The sequence below is a fragment of the Hylobates moloch genome, unplaced genomic scaffold, assembly GCF_009828535.3.
Source record: "Hylobates moloch isolate HMO894 unplaced genomic scaffold, HMol_V3 SCAFFOLD_18, whole genome shotgun sequence".
Lineage (NCBI taxonomy): Eukaryota > Metazoa > Chordata > Mammalia > Primates > Hylobatidae > Hylobates > Hylobates moloch.
In genome coordinates this window covers 68042260-68064250 of record NW_026652293.1, presented here as the reverse complement: position 1 = coordinate 68064250, position 21991 = coordinate 68042260, and the positions used below count along the sequence as shown (strand labels likewise).

The following is a 21991-nucleotide window of genomic DNA, read 5'->3' as shown; positions in this document are numbered from 1 at the left end:
TTCTAATTAGCAAATATTATGTATGCCTTCTGCTGTTAATTGGAAATAAACTTTAGAAACATGGGGTGATGCTATTTGGTGTGGACCCATTATTGTTAAATTCACCATTCTTTGACCTAATGAAATTCTAAATTTATTTTATTGAGATTTCTGACATATGACTGGCCCCCTAGCAAAACTGCGTTTTTAAACAGATGTACAGGGACTGTCAATGTGAAATGAAGGAGTCAATTTTGTCTTTAGTCATGATTATACATTTTACGTCTAGATAATGAAGTCACTGTCCTTTGCCTTCCAGAAGGTCATTTATAATTATTTAATTGCTGGAAGTTGTTTCCAAGGGAAAATATGTTTCAGTGTAATAAGTCAGGTTTTTTTAAGCCATAAAATATTTTGAGTGTAATATAAATAGTAGCATCAGCTGCATCTTGTATAATAGTGTTCTGTGTGAGAGGCCCAGATGTAACACCTAATTCATTATGCTGGGACTTTGTTATTAACAACACATGGGGCAAGGTTCAGACGTTTAATAGATTTGGCAGCAGGAGTTGAATGATGCCTAAGAAGCATTTGTTTGAACGTATGTTCCATTTAAGCCAGATATTTTCCTTCATCATGCTCTTTCTTTACCTTTTAAAATCAGCTTAGTACTTCTCCGTGTTATGCCACTTAGTAAAAACCAAGTGATGGCCTTAGTTGATTGCAGCAAAATTTTGTTAGAGCAAATGTTCTCAACATTTGAGGAATAAGAAATATAGATAATGACAGGTACAGTTTTGAATGAAAGTGTTAGTGACGCCACTGCATTGGTGTTTCTTTGTTTCTTTGTCTGGTTGCACTGACTTTCTTACCCCTTTTGTGTCAACAGGACTGTGGAAACAACCAGCTTCAATTTGTTGCTGAAGACAGATGACGACTGTTACATAGACCTCGAAGCTGTATTTAATAGGATTGCCCAAAAGAATCTGGATGGGCCTAATTTTTGGTGGGGAAAGTAAGTTAACCATTCTTAGCCCATTGGCATTCATGTACCTGATCAAATGTAATTAATAAAGCATAAAATATCCTTTTTTTTTTTTTGAAAATGTGGTTGAGATATACAATTTCGTACTAGACTCCTGGGTTAATATATATTTCATTACTCTAGGTCAGTCATGCTGGCTCACATCTGTCATCCCAGAGTTTTGGGAAGGCTGAGGTGGGAGGATCCTTAGAGGCCAAGAGTTCAAAACTAGCCTGGGCAACGTTGCAAGACCCTGTCCCTACAAAAAATAAAAAAGGTGATGTGAGCCTGTAGCCCTTAGCTACTTGAGAGGCTGAGGCAGGGAGACTGCTTGAGCCCAGGAGTTGGAGGCTGCAATGAGCTATGATTTTGCAACTGCACTCCAGCCTGGGCAACAGAGGGAGACCCTGTCTTAATAATAAATTTTATATTACTGTACAATTGGAGGAAAATATTTTTTAAATGAAAAGCCTCAGGCTAATGTAGTCAAGGAGGGAAAACAATATGGCTTTTATTCTTACGCCAAAGAAATAAATGGTATTCACATTAGAAGCTACTGTATATTTTGTTAGAGTATGTTTGTGACACGTCTCTGAAACCATTTTCTGTGCTTCCTCAGGAATACAATATGGATTAGTGATTTGGTTTTTTGTTTTCATATATACTAAAACACAGGGTGATCTTCTAGTGCTTTTCATTCAGAAACTCTACAAATGCAACTTCGAAAAAATTTAACATACCAATCTTTTATCTAAAACAACACTGGATAAATGATAATTCCTTTCCTTAGATTAAAAAATTTTTTTCTGGCGGGGCACAGTGGCTCACGCCTGTAATCCCAGCACTTTGAGAGGCTGAGGAGGGTGGATCACCCGAAGTCGGGAGTTCAAGACCAGCCTGGCCAACATGGCGAAACCCTGTTTCTACTAAAAATATAAAAAATTAGCTGGTCATGATGGTGCGTGCCTGTAATCCCAGCTACTCGGGAGGCTGAGGCAGGAGAATTGCTTGAATCTGGGAGGCAGAGGTTGCAGTGAGCCGAGATGGCACCACTGCCCTCCAGCCTGAACAACAAGAGCAAAACTCCATCTCAAAAAAAAAGAAATTTTCTTATTTTCTTTTCTCACTTCTACAAGCTTATTCCTTTGTAGTGATGATAAAGAAGTCAAGTTTAATAGTGGCAGGATATGTGTCAGACTAACACAAGAGGCCACATTATTTTTCATCTCAGTTTCAGACTGAATTGGGCAGTTGACCGAACCGGAAAGTGGCAGGAGTTGGAGTACCCCAGCCCCGCTTACCCTGCCTTTGCATGTGGGTCAGGATATGTGATCTCCAAGGACATCGTCAAGTGGCTGGCAAGCAACTCGGGGAGGTTAAAGACCTATCAGGTAATTAAGAATTTCTTAGCTTGGCGTGGTGGCTCTCGCCTGTAATCACAGCACTTTGGGAGGCTAAGGCGGGTAGATCACTTGAGCCCAGGAATTCAAGACCAGCCTGGGTAACATAGCAAGACCCATCTCTATAATAAAAAATAAAAACAAAAAATTAAGGATTTCCCACCTATGTATACACTCATCACACCAAGTTTCATCTCACTCAGCATTCCATCATGGAAAGCAGAACCCACTCACCTTGGGGAAAAGCATGTTACTCTCTGTATAGGAATCACCTCTCAAAGGTTAAGGATGCACCCCTGCATCCCTCAAATCTTGCCTTTAAATTCCATTCCTAAATCTTTTTTGAGCCTACTTATTATGTTTTCAGCTAGTATTTACAGGTGTCATCCCTGGAGGCTGGGCACTGTGGCTCATGCCTGTAATCCTAGCACTTTGGGACGCCGAGGCAGGCAGATCACTTGAGGTTAGGAGTTCGAAACCAGCCTGGCCAACATGGCGAAACCCCATCTCTACTAAAAATACAAAAAATTAGCTGGGTGCACACCTGTATTCCCAACTACTTGGGAGGCTGAAGCAGGAAAATCACGTGAATCCGGAGGCAGAGGTTGCAGTGAGCTGAGATTGCGCCACTGCATGCCAGACTGGGTGACAGAGGGAGACTCTGGCTCAAAAAAAAAAAAAAAAAAAAAACTATAGTCCCTGGAGGAATAGAAAGATTTTTATTCCTAAGGAGGAAGCCCAAAGTGCTTCCTGGAAGCTTAAGGTACATGAGAAGGATGGGTCGTCTACTCACGGTTTCATCTTCTCATTACCTTGTGGTGGGGGTGCTTCATATTAAAGACCACTAGCTTTGACTTTGTGTGAACCCATTTTTGCTATTTCATATTAGAATAATAACAGAGCAAAAAAGTAGAAAGGTGGTTTATGATGGGAGTGGCCACAGTTTTGTCTTTACAAATAAAATAGCATTAAAATTTTTAAATTTAAACTTTATGGGCCATGTATAGGGTGAAGATGTAAGCATGGGCATCTGGATGGCAGCCATAGGACCTAAAAGATACCAGGTAAGTCTTTGGGGATGGCCTCAGGGTTCTTAAGAGTTGAGGAGGTGGATTTCTATATACAGGTTGAGTGTCCCTTATCCAAAATGCCTGGGACCAGAAGTATTTAGGATTTCAGATTTTTTTGGATTTTAGAATAATTGCATTATACTTACAAGTTCCACATTTCAAATCTGAAAATCTGAAATGCTTCAGTGAGCATTTCCTTTGAGTGTCATGTTGGCTCTCAAAAAGTTTTGGGCTGGGCATAGTGGCACATGCCTGTAATCCCAACACTTTGGGAGGCCAAGGTGGGTGTTATCACTTGAGCCCAGGAGTTCAAGACCAGCCTGGGCAACATGGTGAAAACCCCGTCTCTACAAAAACTACAGAAAAATTTGCTGGGCATGGCAGCGCCTGCCTGTGGTCCCAGCTACTCAGGAGGCTAAGGTAGGATGATCAACTTGAGCCTGGGAGGTCGAGGGTGCAGTGAGCTGTGAATGCACCACTGCACTCCCACCTGGGCAACAGAGTGAGAGAGACCCTATCTCAAAAAAAAAAAAAAAAAAAAAAGCAGTTTTGGATTTTGGATTTCAAATTTTCAGATTTGGAATGCTAAACCTGTAGTGTATATCACACCATGGGCAGAAAGAATGAGGATCTTCTACCATAATAGTTATGCTGTTGCTTTAATTCACAATAATCCACCTAGGTTATTTCTCATACAGTATTTTTCTGAGTTTAAAGCAAAAGGTTATAAATGAACGTTCCCCTGCCTACAAAAAATTCAGTTTCCATAGATTTGATCAGAAATTATTTGCAGCTTCAAAACTTAACAACAGAAAGCTGGGCATGGTGACTCACACCTGTAATCCCAGCACTTTGGGAGGCCGAGGCGGGCAGATCATGAGGTCAGGAGATCGAGACCATCCTGGCTAACACGGTGAAACCCCATCTCTACTAAAAATACAAAAAAAATTAGCCGGGCGTAGTGGCGGGCGCCTGTAGTCCCAGCTACTCAGGCGGCTGAGGCAGGAGAATGGCATGAACCCAGGGGCGGAGCTTGCAGTGAGCCAAGATCGCACGACTGCACTCCAGCCTGGGCGACAGAGTGAGACTCCGTCTCAAAAAAAAAAAAAAACGACAGAATCCACTGATTGAGTGCGGCAGTCTAAGGATCCTTCAACCCTTCTGACCGATACAAATAAGATACTGCATGAAATATAAGACATCATTTAAAACACACTATTGCTGAACCAGAAAAAAAAAATGAATCTGTAGAGACCAAAATGGAAACTAGAGCCCTGGGAAGAAACCAAGCACAAAGCTGGCTTTAGCTTCGGAGATTTCTGTTCTGGATTCTTGCAGCTTCCACTTTGGCCATTGAAGGTGCAGGGGACAGAAGGCACATGCAGTGTCTGTCAGTTAGAAGCCCTGCATAGAGCTGGGGCCCCAGAGCAGCTCTCAGTCCAGGACAAGAAATCAACCCACATCTACATGGTCCACTTTGATAGTCTGATTCCTTTGCTGTACTTTGTCTCATCTTTGAATAGAATTCTTTTTTGTATCTGGTAATTCTGGGATCTGTAGTCTTTGCTGGGTCTGATTTGCAGTTTGTTGTTTCTACAGACTATTGTTCATGGGGCTTATTTTCTGATGTGTTGAGTCTTTTTTTGGTGACCATGTGATGTCTTTGGAAACTGAGTCCTATATTTAAAATGCATTCCTACAGAGAGGATTTACATTTTTTTCTGCCATGCACCTAGGAATACTACCATCTATGAATACTTTAGACTTTTGTCTTGGAACTGTTGGGCTTACACAGACTGACTACCAGCCCCAGACCTACCTAAGTGCAAGCTGTGGATAGGTGCTCAGGGGAGAGAGAACCCTTTCCATCCCACTGAGGGGCAGGACTGAGAGACAAGCCGAGTTTGTTTTCTTATATCCCCCCGAGGCTGTGGCCCCTCAGAGATCCTAGCTCTGTGTCAGTCTGCCATTAGTCTCCTGTTCCTGGGCTTGGCCTTCCAAACCCAAGGATCAGCAGCTGCCTTCAAGGCACATGCTGACTCAGCACTTTCTCCTACCCTGTTTCTTCTTTGATCATGGAGTTCAGCCATGCTTTATAAAGGTTTTTAATTTTATCCAACATTTTTGTGTTGTCAGAACATTGAATGAGTTTCTCTCTTGTGTTTTGCTACATTGCTGGAAATAGAAGCCAATTCATGTAGCTAGGAAATAGTCTAGTGGTTAAGAACTTGAGTTTGGGAGTCTTTAATCCCTCCTCTTCATTTACCAGCCGTGTGACCTTGAACAAGTTATTTAACTCTTAGTTTGTTCCTCAGTTGTAAGACGGAAATAGTTCCTACCTCACAGCATTACTGTGAGATTTAAGTGAGATATTTACAAGGCACTTGGGTAGAGTCCCACAATATTGTAAGCATTCCATCAGAATAATAGTGTTACTAATACTGCCACAGACACACCTTTACTAGCAAACATGAAACTCCCCTGTGGTTTCTAAAATCGTTCATTACGGAATAGCATTTGTTGACTGACTTCATCCACACACCGCCTTGTTTCTGTATTCCACAGCCACAGGACTGTGGGACCTGGTGCTTTCCCAAATCAGGAGGTGCCACCCCCACACCTCACCAGTTAGTCCACACATGGAGTTATCCTTGAAATAATTTCAGCATCATTAGAATACATAAAAGCTGTCTACGTGCATACTTTCTGATGCTCTTAAAACAGTTTCACCACTCTCAGATCGGCTTTGGTTGTTTCTCCACAGGACAGCCTGTGGCTGTGTGAGAAGACCTGTGAGACAGGAATGCTGTCTTCTCCTCAGTATTCTCCATGGGAACTGACGGAACTGTGGAAACTGAAGGAACGGTGCGGTGATCCTTGTCGATGTCAGGCAAGATAACAGGGACTTGAATTAGCGTCTAAAATCAGGGCAGGCCAACGATAATCTGAGTGCAAGTCTGAGGAGTCCCAGGGTTTAGCAGTAGACTGTATGGTCTTTCAAGAGAGTTCCAGACCAGCACTTTCACCCAGAACCAATGCGGTGTTTCTTAATGTTTGCACAAATTTCCTTAAAAATCAACTTGTACTGTAGCATAAGAAAAGTTTTTATTTATCTATTGGAAGATTATCAGAAAAATACCAAGTTATTTTATAAAAGAAAAAATATTTCTAAATCCTGATGCATTGTGGCTAATTAGTAATTCACCATTACCTATGGTTTTTGGTTAAAACTTGGCCTAGTTCAGAAATCTGTAGTAGTAACTGAGAGTTTGAATTTCAACCTGGATTGCAGGATAGCTCTGTAGAGCTTAATTAGGATAATTATCGGACAAAAAGAACTCACAGGAATGCTGTGTGATCATATGATCACATATTTGAGCAGTGGTCACTTATACCAAAGTTTGGGGCTTCTGGAAATAATGTCAGATTTTGTGGATCTCTGAAGTGGGCAACTTGAACTTGAAGAGGAACCAAGATGATTCTCAGTTCTGAAACCTTGGTTTTAAAGAAGTTCATTTATATGATAGACTAATAACCAAGTTTTCTTTCTGCCATCTAACATAAATCCTGAAGGTCACAGTTTAGTACTCATAGTTTTTAAATGCTAAAGTTTTGTGAGTATGAATAAAAGCAAATACCTCTCAGGGTTTTAGTGCCATCGGGAAGGATATTTCTAAATTGTTGACATTTTGAAAGAATTAGTTTTGCTTTCCTCCTATCATTGCCTAATGTTTACCTAATATGAGTACATTTCAATCAAAGCTGGTTATCTTCTACAGAAGAAGATATACTCAGCTTAGGTGTAATTGTAGGGAAAAGCATGTGATTAATTTAAGTACTCTTAGAAATAGTGCAACTGAGAAGACAGATAATAGCATATTGTTATACATAGTAGACGATGTGTCTCCCCAAGTTTAAGGGACATTTTCCAAAATGACCAACCAAATCATTTTAGTAACCCTTTAAAATAGTAGTTTCAATAGAGAATTCCATTACAACTAGTCTTATGACAGACATTAACTGTGTTCAGATTTTATTAGGCTAGCTAGTTTCTATTTAATATTTAAATCTTATCATGAAATGCAGTGATGAACTGTAAAAATAAATATGAAGTAAGATCAGAAAATCGTTAGTAGGTTCAAAGCCTTTATTATTGCTATTATGTATAAGCCTAGAAATGGTTACTTCCCAACAAAAAATACATCCGTTGTTAAAATACATCCCTTGTTATACTTAGGGCAAGTTGTAAACCCCCTTTGTTTTGATAGTAGAATTGTTCCAGTGAATCATTTATTTCCGGTGAACCCCAGACACGATAAGCAGTGTAGTCTCTAAATTTTATTAGTTGGTTGTCACCATCGCACTAATAGACAATCTCCATTTTCCACAGAATAAAACTGTAATGACTTTAGGTCATTTTCCAGCTCGATTTCTCTGCCCGGCTTCTAAAATTAGAATGAAGGTGGGGAAGGATGTGATTAAGACAGATCCGATAAAGCATGTTACACATACTCTTCCCCCACCCCGTCCCCAGGCAGTAGCTTACCCTTAAAATCAAACAGACCTATGGTCTCCATTTAGAATCAAACTGTTGCTATCTAGAGACAGTTTAATGTCATAATATGAGGACTAAGCTTGACTTTGTATTTTGCTGGGCAACTTACTTTGGGACTTTCATAGGACAACAGAAGGTCTGACACAGGAACTTTGAGAAGACGTGACAGCAATCCCTTCACCTTTTGAATGGTCATGGAGCCTATCAAAAGACAAGAAAAGTCCATTCGTTCTCTCAAATGACTGACAGTTACCTGTAAAACTAGCTCATGTGATGAGACCACAGTATCATTGCAATGATAGCTGTATCTGTCCCCTTTTTTTTTTTTTTTTTTTGAGACTTACTTAAGTCTTGCTCTGTCGCCCAGGCTGGAGCGCAATGGTGTAATCTCAGCTCACTGCAACCTCCACTTCCCGGGTTCAAACAATTCTCCTGCCTCAGCCTCCTGAGTGGCTGGTGCCCATCACCACACCCAGCTAACTTTTATATTTTTAGTAGAGACGGGGTTTCACCGTGTTGGCCAGGCTGGTCTTGAACTCCTGACCTCGTGATCCGCCTGCCTTGGCCTCCCAAAGTGCTGGGATTACAAGCATGAGCACAGCGCCTGGCTGTATCTGTCATTTTACCCAAGTCACTTTACCCAAGTAAGTAATTAGGGGAAAGCCTGAGTCTTGTACCACCTGTTCATTTGCAGAACTGTGGGAAACGGAGCCAACGGACCTAAGTGCCCTTTGACAGTGAGTTTCACACCATTTCTGGTATTCTGTACTAGAAATACATGTAGTGTATTTCTTTCATATCTGAATAAACCAGAATGATACTCTCAGCACAGAAGAATAAAGGGAGTGAGTCATTAACGTTTTCTTTTTAAACCTTTATGATGACTTCCTTATGAATTACTGAACGAACACTGGAATGGGACTCAGGTATCCTGAGGACTTCTCTCAATCTGGCCTTAGTTCCCCCTCTGTAAGATGAGAGTGTCGACTAAATGATCTACAAGGTCCCTTCCAGTGCCGCCATTCTGTAATTATGTAATGTGTAACTGTGTTAAACATACACAAGTGACTGCCAGGCATGGGAACGTAACTTCCGAGTAAATGCTTTGGTTTGTTCAGAATACGCTATGAACTTCTTTCCAAAGACGGGTTGTGGTAAATAGTGGATATTTTGATTATGAGAAATAGAGTTTCCTTGAAGCTTTAGCTGGAGATACAGCAATAGTGTGGTGTTCCTACAAATATCACAGTGTATTCAAACATATTTTTCTATCAAAAATCATTTTTGTAAAAGCTGTGTGTTTTTATGCAACTTGTGATAATAAATGTTTATTTTAGAATAAAAACTGGCCTTTTTGTATGTATTGAATATAGTTAATAGAATTTATATTTTTAATTAACAAAATTTGCTCTTTCATGTGTGAATATGTGATAGTCTAGTCCTTTCAAAAGATGGAGACGGACTGGCTTTCATTGTTTGAAGGCTGGTGAGAGAAGGGGTTACCTGCTGCACACCAGTGGGGAGTGACATAATCCTAACACATGCCAGAAACAAAAAGTTTGGTCATAAAACAGTTCTAATAAGAAATCTGCCTGGCCTGCTCACACCTGTAACCCCAGCACTTTGGGAGGCAGAGGGATCAGAGCCCAGGAATTCGAGACCAGCCTGGGCAACATGAGGATACTCCATTCTACAAAAAATAAAAAATTAACCAAGCATAGCGACGCATGCCTCTAGTCCCAGCTGCTTGGGAGGATCATCACTTGAGCCCAGGAGGCCGAGGCTACAGTGAGCCATGATCGCGCCACTGTACTCCATCCAGCCTGGGTAACAAAGTGAGACCCTGTCTCAAAAAAAAAAAACCTGCCTACTCATACTGGTTCTATAGAAGAAAGCAATTTGTATGTAATAAATAGCATTACCATTTTTAATATAGTAACATGACTGTCAACATTCAGAAAATATGGAAATAGCTAATTATTTCTTTTTACCTGCCTATGACCAATGTTAAAAATTTGAGAGGTATACCTCTAGGCCTTTTTTTTTTTTCTGTGTTCATATAAGGATGTATAGGTTTTAAGCCAGGGGCAGTGGCTTACGCCTGTAATCCCAACAACACTTTGGGAGGCTGAGGCGGGCGGATCATCTGAGGTCAGGAGTTTGAGACCAGCCTGGCCAACGTGGAGAAACCCCGTCTCTACTAAAAATACAAAAATTAGCCAGGCATGGTGGTGGGTGCCTGTTATCCCAGCTACTTGGAAAGCTGATGCAGGGAGAGTTGCTTGAACCCGGAAGGCAGAGTTTGCAGTGAGCCGAGATCATGCCACTGCACTCTAGCCTGGGTGACAGAATGAGACTCTGTCTCAAAAAAAAAAAAAAAAAAAAAGGATGTATAGGTTTTATAATATATTGACATACTACATTTGTATTTCTTTATGACATGATGGTATAGCTTTTCATGCCAGTTCCATGCCATGTCCTCTAGACATACACTGCCCAATATAGCAGCCACATGTGGTACTGAGCACCTGGAAAGTGGCGAGTATGACTGAAGAACTAAATTTATTTTATTTTAATGAATTTAAATAGCCACATGTGGTTATTGCAGCCACACTGGACAGCGCAGCTCTAGACCTGCTTCACTCTCCTCAGTGACACATGACAGTGCCTTGTTTTTTTTGTTTTGTTTTGTTTTGTTTTTTTTTTTTGAGACAGAGTCTCGCTCTGTCGCCCAGGCTGGAGTGCAGTGGCGCGATCTCTGCTCACTGCAAGCTCCGCCTCCCGGGTTCAAGCCATTCTCCTGCCTCAGCCTCCCGAGTAGCTGGGACTACAGGTGCCCACCACCACGCCCGGCTAATTTTTTGCATTTTTAGTAGAGATGGGGTTTCACTGTGTTAGCCAGGATGGTCTCGATCTCCTGACCTCGTGATCCGCCCGCCTCGGCCTCCCAAAGTGCTGGGATTACAGGTGTGAGCCACCGCACCCGGCCGACAATGCCTTGTGTGCTGTGTGGTTCCACCAGAGCTTATTCACCATTCCCCCACTTGCAAGTACTTAGATTCTTATTATCTTTACCATTACAAATGCTGTAAGATACAACGCTTGGTCAGAGCATATGTGTATTTTTAACTTTTTATAGTAATTCCCACATGACTTTAAAAAAGGGTATACTGCTTTTTCATGCCAGCCAGTATTTTAATTTTGCTAATGTAATGGATTAAAAAAATGATATTGCAGTATTTTTTTTTTTTTTTTTAAATTTTAGACAGACAGGGTCTCACTCTGTCACCCAGGCCGGATTGCAGTGGCTCAATCACAGCTCACTGCAGCCTCAACTTCCTGAGCTCAAGTGATCCTCTCACCTCAGCCGCCCAAGTAGCTGGACTACAGGCATGCACCACCACACCCAGCTAATTTTTGTATTTATTTTTGTAGAGACGGGGTTTCACCATGTTGCTCAAGCTGGTCTCGAACTCCTGGGCTCAAGCAATTTGCCCACCTCGGCCTCCCAAAGTGCTAGGATTACAGGTGTGAGCCACCATGCCTGGCTATTACCTTTCTTTTTAGAAGACATTTACCTATGTTAGTGGTTAAATATTCACAGCATGTGGCATAAGAATTAGTATTAAGAACCTTTGTGTGAGTGAGTGAGTGTACATTTGAGAAACAGAAAAGCAAATAAAAAAGCGGAAAAAAAGGAACCCTTGTAATCTGCTGGCTTACTGCTGAGTTTATAGAATATAGGACTCAGATTCTGAATAGTTTAAAGTAGTAATTCTTACATATAATTTCTATGGATAGTCAAATCTCTGCTAGCTCTACCCAAAGATTAATAAAAACAGCATGAATGCAGTGGGTGTTCCCAAAATGGCTAACTAAATCTCAGAAGACCTGGGATACCAGTCAGGTGTACAGTGTGGAAGTAGAGAAGGGTAAGGCGGCACTGTCACCCCCAGCCAAGGGCTGCATTCAGGCATATGCCCAGATGGCAGGCCTTGGCAGGTCTACCTCAGTGCCTTCCAGAGAAAGACTGAGACGGAAAGCTTAACGAAACAGGTCTAATGACAATATTCTTGAGCAAATACTCTGTAGTGGTAACATTCCCATGAATTGATTTGATGGATCTGCAAAGGCAAAAGGAAACGTGCAAAGACATCGAAGGCCAAAAACATTCACAGAAAGTCCTGGCCCTCCAGGCATGGTGGCTCACACCTATAATCCCAGCACTTTGGGAGGTGATGACAGGAGAACTGCTTGAGCTCAGGAGTTTGAGGCCAGCCTTAGCAACATAGCAAGGCTTCATCTCTACTAAAAATCAAAAAAATTAGCAGGGTGTGGTGGTTCGTGCCTATAGTCCCAGCTACTCAGGAGGCTGAGGTGGGAGGATCACTTGAGCCTGGGATCAAGGTGATGGAGCCTGCAGTGAGCCAAGATGGCACCACTGCACTCCAGCCTGAGTGACAGCCAGACCCCATCTGAAAAAACATAAAAAAAAAAACAGTCCTGGCCCTCTGACTAGTCTGTCTCCAACAGAATAATGAAGGGGGAAATCACTAATTCTAATCCATTACACAGCAGTAGCCAAATTCCATATTACAGGAGTAGAAACTGGATTGTGAATAAATAAAAATGGAGACGTTGTGGTAAATTAACACTAAATGGATGGTTATCAATCACAAAGGTACTTCTTTGAACACAGCTAAGGCCTTCTATAAGCAATACCATGATAAGCTGGCTTTATCTGATAGAAACTAATTTAAAAATCAATGTGAATTTACTGCACTGACGGGCAAACAAAGAAACCCAGTGTACTAGAGTCATTAAGCTGATGTGTATTTCATTTATTTAAATCCTCACTGCTCTAAATTATTTATATTTTAGTATTTAGCTATGAATCAAGTTTAATCTTGAGAATTCACAGTATCATGGCATACTCAAAAATAGACTATAATTTCATTTTTCTTTTGAGTGAAAGTTTAAGGTAAGTTATGTTGATCTAATTTATTGACACAAGCATATTTATTTTCCAAATAAAAGTAATTCAGTTCCAGTAGCACAGTTTTTTTAAGTTCTAAGGTAGCTTTCTCAAAGAAAACCATTTCAGAGTGTTCATTAAAAGAGCATCTGCGAATTGTTTTTGCAGGGACTCCTGATCAGTCAGGAGCAGAAGTAGAATGTAAGCAGTCACAAACCTCCCATAAGAATTCAGTTCACCAGGACATAGCTCGTCTCTTATGAAGGGATGAGAAGCAGACCCCAAACCCAGTGTTAGTCTCCCTGGAAATAGCAGCAGGCTTGGGGAATGCTTCCAAAAGGCTATGCCATTCAAGCTCTCAGGTTTTTGGTTAAAAATACAATTTAGGCCAACTGCAGTGGCTCATGCCTATAATCCCAACACTGGGAGGCTGAGGCAGGCAGATGGCTTTGAGCTCAGGAATTCGAGACCAGCCTGGGCAACATGGCAAAAACCCATCTCTACAAAAAATACAAAAATTAGCCGGGTGTTGGTGGCTCGCACCTGTAGTCTCAGCTACATGGAGGCTGAGGCTGGAGAATTGCTTGAGCCCAGGAAGCAGAGGCTGGGTGAGCTGAGATGGTGCCACTGCATTCCAACCTGGGTGACAGAGTGAGGCCCTGTCTCAAAAAATACGTGTGTGTGTGTGTGTGTGTGTGTGTGTGTGTGTGTGTGTGAGAGAGATTATATGCAGGGGCTTCCAATTTCAACAAACGGCTTTCAGCTGATAAAGTTATGGGAGACCTGAACTTTTGGGGGCATGGGGGAGTGATATTAGCATGATTGATTGTATTTTAGAATATGAAAGACTAATGAAAACCTATAAGCTCTGAAGTCCACACTTTGAGACATGAGTTAAAGGTTTTGATTTTAGCTGACTCATATCTAGGCCAATGATTCAGAGTTTAAGGAAAAGATAGGCTCATTCTTCTTACCTGGCAGTTGTTTCTCTAGGACTTTCTGATCAAGTTGATGAGGGTATTTTATCTTCAGTGCTTTAAGAGAAACAAAGAAAAACACTAATTGATATCTACTATTACATGGATTTAAATTATCCACACACATCAACAGATGGCCAAATGATAGAGCTATTCAGTGCAAATTGGCAGGTCTAACCAATGTTTAAGATTCTATTAATCCTTCCATGGATTGCTAACAACAACAAAAAACAGCTGGACAACACTTTCCCTTTTCCCCACTTAGTACTTCTTTTCTGACAGCTTGGCTAGGTTTTCAAGTCATAAATTCACAAATCACAATTTGGTTCACAACTCCAATACCTCCCACATTTATAACACTATTAAATGAGTTTAAAACACAGGAGTTACAAAAATGTACAAGAATTTAGATATGTTGTAAAGAATTCATTTCTTTGACTGGGCACGGTGGCTCATGCCTCTAATCCTGGCGTTTTGGGAGGCCGGGGTGGGTGGATCTCCTGAGGTCAGGAGTTTGAGACCAGCCTGGCCAACATGGTGAAACCCCATCTCTACTAAAAATAGAGGTGGGCGGATCACGAGGTCAGGAGATCGAGACCACGGTGAAACCCTGTCTCTACTAAAAAATACAAAAAATTAGCCGGGCGTGGTGGCGGGCGCCTGTAGTCCCAGCTACTGGGAGAGGCTGAGGCAGGAGAATGGCGTGAACCCGGGAGGCGGAGCTTGCAGTGAGCCAAGATCGCGCCACAGCACTCCAGCCTGGGTGACAGAGCGAGGCTCCGTCTCAAAAAAAAAAAACAAAACAAAATTAACTGGGCGTGGTGGCGCATGCCTGTAATCTCAGCTACTCGGGAGGATGAAGCACGAGAATCGCTTGAACCCGGGAGGCGGAGGTTGCGGTGAGCCGAGATCGTGCCACTGCACTCCAGTCTGGGCAACAAGAGCAAAACTCCGTCTCAATTAAAAAAAATTAGCCGGGCGTGGTTGTGCATGCCTGTAGTCCCAGCTACTCCAGAGGCTGAGGCAGGAGAATCGCTTAGAACCTGGGAGGTGGAGGTTGCAGTGAGCTGAGATCACGCCACTGCACTCCAGCCTGGGGGACAGAGGGAGACTTTGTCTCAGAAAACAAAAACAAACAAACAAACAAAAAGAATTCATTTAAAACTCAAGGCATTTACTTAGGTACCTAAGAGAAACACACTAACTGTTTCAGCACCTAAGGACTCAAATACAAATAAACTATTTGAATCTGAGATTCTTACTTAGTAGCTGGTTTTTGAGCATAAGTGGTTGCTGTGTTTTGAGTTCCCAATCTTCAGGTGCACCATATTCTGTTTAAGAAAGTAAAAGAGATGAATGATAAACCAAAGGCCACTATAAGTAAAAAAACAAAACAAACAAAGGATAGGTAAGTGTCCAGAGAGCCTGCGCCTTTCCCAGGACACATGGAACTGCCATTATTCAGCGTGATTTTTAGGAGTGAGGGACAACGACCACTTCCAAGGGCAGAATCTTCTATCTACCCAGAGCTGCAGACTCTGTAGCTTATCTAGCTCATTGTTAATGACCAGTGAAACTCAACAAAAGACAACAAATGAAAAACAACGTGTTTACACGTGTATTACATCATTGTTCCTTAGGTGTCCTGACTCAAACTAGCAAGAGAAGACTGCCTTCAAATACTTCAAATGTTTTCCCCGAGTGTCACCTTTGGTTACAGTTCTCTTTCTGTGCTGAAAGAAACCTGGTGCCACCTGAGACACAATCCACAGGACACTTCCCCAGGTTTCAGCCAGATGGTGCAGAGCCAGGCTGGGTGCTCAGTACCACACTGCAAACCAGTTCCTCGGCCTGGACCACAGCCTCCATAGGAGAGGAGGAAGGCAGTACTTTTTTCCTGCTCTAGGCCAAACAGTGACAGCATTTCTCCAAATCCCCCCATGTATCTGTGCTTTTGTCTTCTAGCATACTTAGCAGTGAAGTACTCAACAATACCTGCCCGGCTGCTTCAGAATCTTCCCTTGCCAACCCCCGAGTGATTTAGAATTCACCTAGCGTGGCCACGAAATTAGGCCGGCTAATGGAGTCATTTGAAAGTGATTCCTCTAGGCTGCTTTTCTTCCTTAAAGATACTGTTCAAGCCTAAAGCATTTATGCAGTGAGCTTCTTGCATTAAGAAATATAAAAAAGGAAATAAAAGCGAAATGTGGAATAATAATGTAGTCAAAACAAAATGGAAAGTACATCGAGGACAAAGACTTATGAATTCTTAGCTTCAAAGCCTGAAGAACCAGGCTGGAGGATTTAAGGAACCACTGTACATGCCAAGTGCCAGCCTTGGTAGTGAGCCCTCGGGACGAGAGCTTACTGCAGGCTCATGCGAACTTTCCTATTCACTAGAATTACCTGGGGGGCTTTAAAAAATACGGACGCCAGCTGGGCGCGGTGGCTCTCGCCTGTAATCCCAGCACTTTGGGAGGCCGAGGCGGGCAGATCAAGAGGTCAGGAGATCGAGACCATCCTGGCTAACACGGTGAAACCTCGTCCCTACTAAAAATACAAAAAATTAGCCAGGCGTGGTGGCGGGTGCCTGTAGTCCCAGCTACTCAGGAGGCTGAGGCAAGAGAATGGCGTGAACTCGGGAGGCGGAGCTTGCAGTGAGCGGAGATCGCGCCACTGCACTCCAGCCTGGGCGACAGAGCGAGATTCTGTCTCACAAAAAAAAAAAAAAAAAAAAAAAAAAGAAGTGATTTCCCAGCCAGGCGCAGTGGCTCACGCCTGTAATCCCAACACTTTGGGAGGCTGAGGCAGGCAGATCACAAAGTCAGGAGTTCGAAGCCAGCCTGGCTAGTATAATGAAACCCCGTCTCTACTAAAAATACAAAAGAAATTAGCCAGGCATAGTGGCGCATGCCTGTAATCCCAGCTTCTCAGGAGGCTGAGGCAGGATAATTGCTTGAACCCAGGAGGCGGAGGTTGCAGTGAGCCGAGATTGCACCACTGCACTCCAGCCTGGGCAACAGAACGAAACTCCATCTCAAAAAATAAATATACAAAAATTAGCCAGGCATGGTGGTGCGCACCTGTAGTCCCAGCTATTCTGGAAGCTGAGGCAGGAGAATCACTTGAACCCAGGAGGTGGAGGTTGCAATGAGCTGAGATTGTGCCACTGCACTCCAGCCTGGGTGACAGAGCAAGACTCTGTCTCAAAAAAAAAAAAAAAGAAGAAGAAAAAGAAGTGCTTTCCCGCCACACACGGTGGCTCACACCTATAATCTCAGCACTTTGAGAGGCTGAGGCAGGTAGATCACTTGAGGTCAGGAGTTCAAGACCAGCCTGGCCAATATGGTGAAACCCTGTCTCTACTAAAAATACAAAAATTAGCCAGGCGTGGTGGCGGGCACCTCTAATCACAGCTACTCAGGAGACTAAGGCAAAAGAATAACTTGAACCCGGGAGGCAGAGGTTGCAGTGAGCCGAGATCACTCCAGCCTGGGCCTGGGCGACAGAGCAAGACTCTTTTTTTTTTTTTTTTTTTTTTTGAGATGGAGTCTCGCTCTGTTGCCCAGGCTGGAGTACAGTGGCGTGATCTAGGCTCACTGCAAGCTCCGCCTCCCGGGTTCACGCCGTTCTCCTGCCTCAGCCTCCTGAGTAGCTGGGACTGCAGGCGACCGCCACCACGCCTGGCTAATTTTTTTTTTTTTGTATTTTGAGTAGGGACGGGGTTTCACCATGTTAGCCAGGATGGTCTCGATCTCCCGACCTCGTGATCTGCCCGCCTCGGCCTCCCAAAGTGCTGGGATTACAGGCACGAGCCACCATGCCAGGCCGACTCCATCTCTTAAAAATAAAAGAATTGGCCGGGCGCGGTGGCTCACGCTTGTAATCCCAGCACTTTGGGAGGCCGAGGCGGGCGGATCACGAGGTCAGGAGATCGAGACCACGGTGAAACCCCGTCTCTACTAAAAAAATACAAAAAATTAGCCGGGCGTGGTGGCGGGCACCTGTAGTCCCAGCTACTCGGAGAGGCTGAGGCAGGAGAATGGCGTGAACCTGGGAGGCGGAGCTTGCAGTGAGCCGAGATTGCGCCACTGCACTCCAGCCTGGGTGACAGAGCGAGACTCCGTCTCAAAAAATAAATAAATAAAAAAAATAAATAAAAGAATTGCTTTCCCTTCCCCAAACCTCTCCACTTCAAGAACATAAACAGTCTCCCAGGTTCCTCCTGCTGAAAGATACTGCTCTTGCCCTGCTGCCCTCACTCCAGGAAAGTGCCTATAGTCCATTTAGATGAATACAAAAAGCCCAGGAAAGGAAGAAGGGCAAAAGCAACACTGAGAACCTCTTTTGATACCCAAGAAAAAACTTTGTTGCAGCTGGAAACCCACCACCTGAAGGCCACCAGTGTATACGCACGTACTCAGGCAGAGGAGCTGGTATCTGGGATGGGCTATGAGGAATTCTTCGCTGAGTCTGTTTTTGTCCGGATCCTTATGTCCACCAGCCTGTTTCCACTCATTTCCAAAAGCTTTTCGGTAGTCAAGCTCAGCTCTCCGCCTCTCCTCAGGGAGAATCTATGTTGATGTGACATAAAAACAAGCCTATTAGAAAGCTTTTTTCTAACAAGTCCTTTGCGTTTTGCACCTTGTCCTTCCTCCATAGCACATGCAGAAAATATGAAATTGAGAGGGACAAGATACAGTTTTCACCCTTCTTTTTAACACTGACAGAACTCAGGGGTTTATTAGAAAAAAGAATTTCAGTTTTACACTCTTTTTTTTTTAATTTGAGATGGAGTCTCGCTCTGTCGCCCAGGCTAGAGTGCAGTGGCACGACCTCAGCTCACTGCAACCTCCACCTCCCAGATTCAAGTGATTCTTCTGCCTCAGCCTCTGGAGTAGCTGGGATTACAGGTGCACGCCACCATGCCTGGCTAATTTTTCTGTATTTTTAGTAGAGACGGTGTTTCACCATGTTAGCCAGGATGATCTCGATCTCCTGACCTCACGATCTGCCAACCTCGGCCTCCCAAAGTGCTGGGATTACAGGTGTGAGCCACCGTGCCTGGCCTACACTTTTAATTCATGCGAGTACTTGCACATAGGCCAGTTTCAGGACTACACCAGGTACCCTGGGTCGCCTCCCCGAGGTCTGCCTGGAGGCGCCTGCTCTGGTGGAGCTGACTGACTCCCAGTGAATGCACAAAAGTGCCAGCAAGGACAAGGCATGGACTTCCCACTTTTATGGGGAAGAGTGGCTGAGAAGGAGAGGAGAAAGCAGCTCTGCGGTCTGTGTTCTTTCTGTCTACATACCCTGAAAACATGGAGAAGGTGCCTGGTGTGCCTCAAACGATAGTGCACTGATCTAAGTGGAGTACTCTCTCCTGAGGAGCTGGAAAAGAACCACTATTATGAAACTGCACAAGGCTCATCTTTTACCATTCCGAGGAAAGCTACATCTCACCCCCTTTACAATATTCAAAAATAATTTTTTTACTTCTTTTTTGTTTTGTTTTTTTTAAAATTAAGACAGGGTCTTTAAATTAAGGCCGGGCGCGGTGGCTCACGCCTGTAATCCCAGCACTTTGGGAGGCCGAGGCGGGCGGATCACGAGGTCAGGAGATCGAGACCATCCTGGCTAACACGGTGAAACCCTGTCTCTACTAAAAACACAAAAAAATTAGCCGGGCGTGGTGGCGGGCGCCTGTAGTCCCAGCTACGCAGGAGGCTGAGGCAGGAGAATGGCGTGAACCCGGGAGGCGGAGCTTGCAGTGAGCCGAGACCGAGCCACTGCACTCCAGCCGGGGCGACAGAGCGAGACTCCGTCTCAAAAAAAAATAAAAAGACAGGGTCTCACTCCATTGCCCAGGCTGGAGTGCAGTGGCATGTTCATGGTCCACTGCAGCCTTGGCCTCCCGGGCTCAGGTGATTCTCCCACTTCAGCCTCCTGAGTAGCTGGGACTACAAGCACTTACAGGCGCGCGCCACCACGCAGCTAATTTCTGTATTTTTTGTAGACATGGGGTTTCACCAGATTGCCCAGGCTGGTCTCGAACTCCTGGACTCCAGCGATCAGCCTGCCCCAGCCTCCCGAAGTGCTGGGATCACAGGTGTGAGCCACGGCACCTGGCCTAAAATCATTTATTTTCTAGCCTAAAAAATAGCTAGTCATGACGCCAGTGCTCACCTCACATTTGTTCAGCGTCTCCAGCTGGCCAATGCTGGCAATAATGAGCAGACGCGCCGTCTCTGCTTCTTTGTTCTCTTTGGTCAGGGGGTTTCTTAGGCAGGACAAAGCCCGTAGACTTGGTAACTTGTCTAGCTCATTGAAAAACGACCACTGAAACACAGCAAAAGGAAATAAATGAAAAGCAGTATGTTTCACGCTACTTTTGCAGAAGTTTGAACCAGCAACAGGAAAGCATGTCCCTAGTTCTAATCTGAGGCAGGGAATTTCATCATGCACTAAGCAACCCCCTCTAGAAAGACCACATACTTTTACTCTTTTTTTTTTTTTTTGAGACGGAGTTTCGCTCGTTTCCCAGGCTGGAGTGCAATGGCGTGATCTCAGCTCATCACAACCTCTGCCTCCTGAGTTCAGGCGACTCTCCTGCCTCAGCCTCCCGAGTAGCTGGGAGTACAGGCAAGCACCACCACGCCTGGTTAATTTTGTATTTTTTTTTTAGTAGAGATGGGGTTTCACCATGTTGGTCAGGCTGGTCTCGAACTCCTGACCTCAGGTGATCTGCCCGCCTCGGCCCCCCAAAGTGCTGGGATTACAGGCATGAGCCACCGCGCCCAGCCACTTTTACTCTATTATGTGCCGTTTAAGTGTGAAGTCCACTTAAGTGTGAAGTGAACTAATTTCTTTCTTAATATTTTTGGCTTCTTATGAGGAGTTTCACGCTGAGGAGGCATTTCTCTTTCGATTTAAATTTTTTTTTACTTTTTTGGTAGAAGGAACCTCCAAACTCTGCCTTGAGAGTGGAAAGAGGCAACAGTGTGCTGGGCATACTCCGAAGCAGCTCTTACTTGTGATATCTGATTGTCATTTACTACAAGGTACTTCAAGGACGGGAACATGGATGTTTTGCACCCTATAAAAAGAGGAATGAAGTTACACAGTAGAAGTGAAAGTAGCTGAAGTATAGTGTGGGGGGGCAGTGGGGAACTTTACTAATCTTATATACCAATCCCAGCATCCGGAAAATGTAGAGAAGAAATTCCAATGTCAGAGAGGATTAATTTTTCTAACCTGAAATTCAAAATGTAAAATTTGATTACACAGAACAATTTAAAATGCTATGGGGTATCAACCAGACTCGGTTTGTAAATTTTTTCCTACACCCTGGGTTTTTAATCCCATGTAAAATACTGAGAAATCATAAAGTCCAACTTAGGACGTGCAAAGTGAACTCTTTATCCTATGTTCTAATGACTCTATGGTCACCTAATGGTTCTTGAGTACCTACTGCTATGTCAGGTGCTAAATGCGTCTCAGAGGAAAGAGACACAGTCTCCTGCCCGGAGTTTAATGAATGACTCTTGGCATTATCACCAGGGTCAAATTATTCATTCTTCCAATTATCTGGTACAGACATAGTTCACATTATACAGGGTTCACAAGTAAATTTTCTAAATGAATTCAAATGAAAATTTCCCAAAGGGAATTACTCAATTTAGAAATTCCATCATTGTGATCACGTTTCTAATGAGAAAGCATACATAGCATACGAAAACTGCTTCACTAAGAATTGACTGAACACTATTGTATCAGGCATTTAGGGGCAAATTACCTGGGCAGGTGGGCTATAAGATACAGCTGATTTTCATCAATTAATTGATTAGAGGAAAGGTCTAATAACTTGATTGTCTGGAGAACATCTGTTGGCCTGTATGGAAAATAAAATTTTTTCACCGTGAATTTATCTCTTAATTGTTTTCAAAGATACAGCCTTAAAACCCCTGCATTTGGTGCGATGGAGGGTGGGGGGTAAGAAGCAAGTGAATAT

The 21991-nt window shown here is 43.4% G+C and overlaps 2 protein-coding genes across 2 annotated transcripts in view; one reads left to right on the top strand and one right to left on the bottom strand.

The window, feature by feature from the left end:
• B3GALNT2 (beta-1,3-N-acetylgalactosaminyltransferase 2) overlaps window positions 1-7574 on the top strand; it is a 59245-nt gene extending 51671 nt beyond the window's left edge. Inside the window, exons 9-12 of the mRNA XM_032136445.2 lie at window positions 869-994; window positions 2235-2394; window positions 3411-3467; window positions 6238-7574. Of these exons, the coding sequence (XP_031992336.1) occupies window positions 869-994; window positions 2235-2394; window positions 3411-3467; window positions 6238-6372 (478 nt within the window). The 3' untranslated portion in view covers window positions 6373-7574. The remainder of the gene's footprint in view (window positions 1-868; window positions 995-2234; window positions 2395-3410; window positions 3468-6237) is intronic.
• Window positions 7575-7803: 229 nt separating this feature from the next.
• Window positions 7804-21991, bottom strand: part of TBCE (tubulin folding cofactor E) — a 29940-nt gene continuing 15752 nt past the window's right edge. Inside the window, exons 5-13 of the mRNA XM_032136447.2 lie at window positions 21776-21871; window positions 21170-21234; window positions 21012-21076; window positions 20167-20319; window positions 18401-18554; window positions 15243-15311; window positions 13978-14037; window positions 8138-8229; window positions 7804-7918 (exon numbers count right to left, since the gene is read on the bottom strand). Coding sequence (XP_031992338.1) covers window positions 7826-7918; window positions 8138-8229; window positions 13978-14037; window positions 15243-15311; window positions 18401-18554; window positions 20167-20319; window positions 21012-21076; window positions 21170-21234; window positions 21776-21871 — 847 coding nt within the window. The 3' untranslated portion in view covers window positions 7804-7825. The remainder of the gene's footprint in view (window positions 7919-8137; window positions 8230-13977; window positions 14038-15242; window positions 15312-18400; window positions 18555-20166; window positions 20320-21011; window positions 21077-21169; window positions 21235-21775; window positions 21872-21991) is intronic.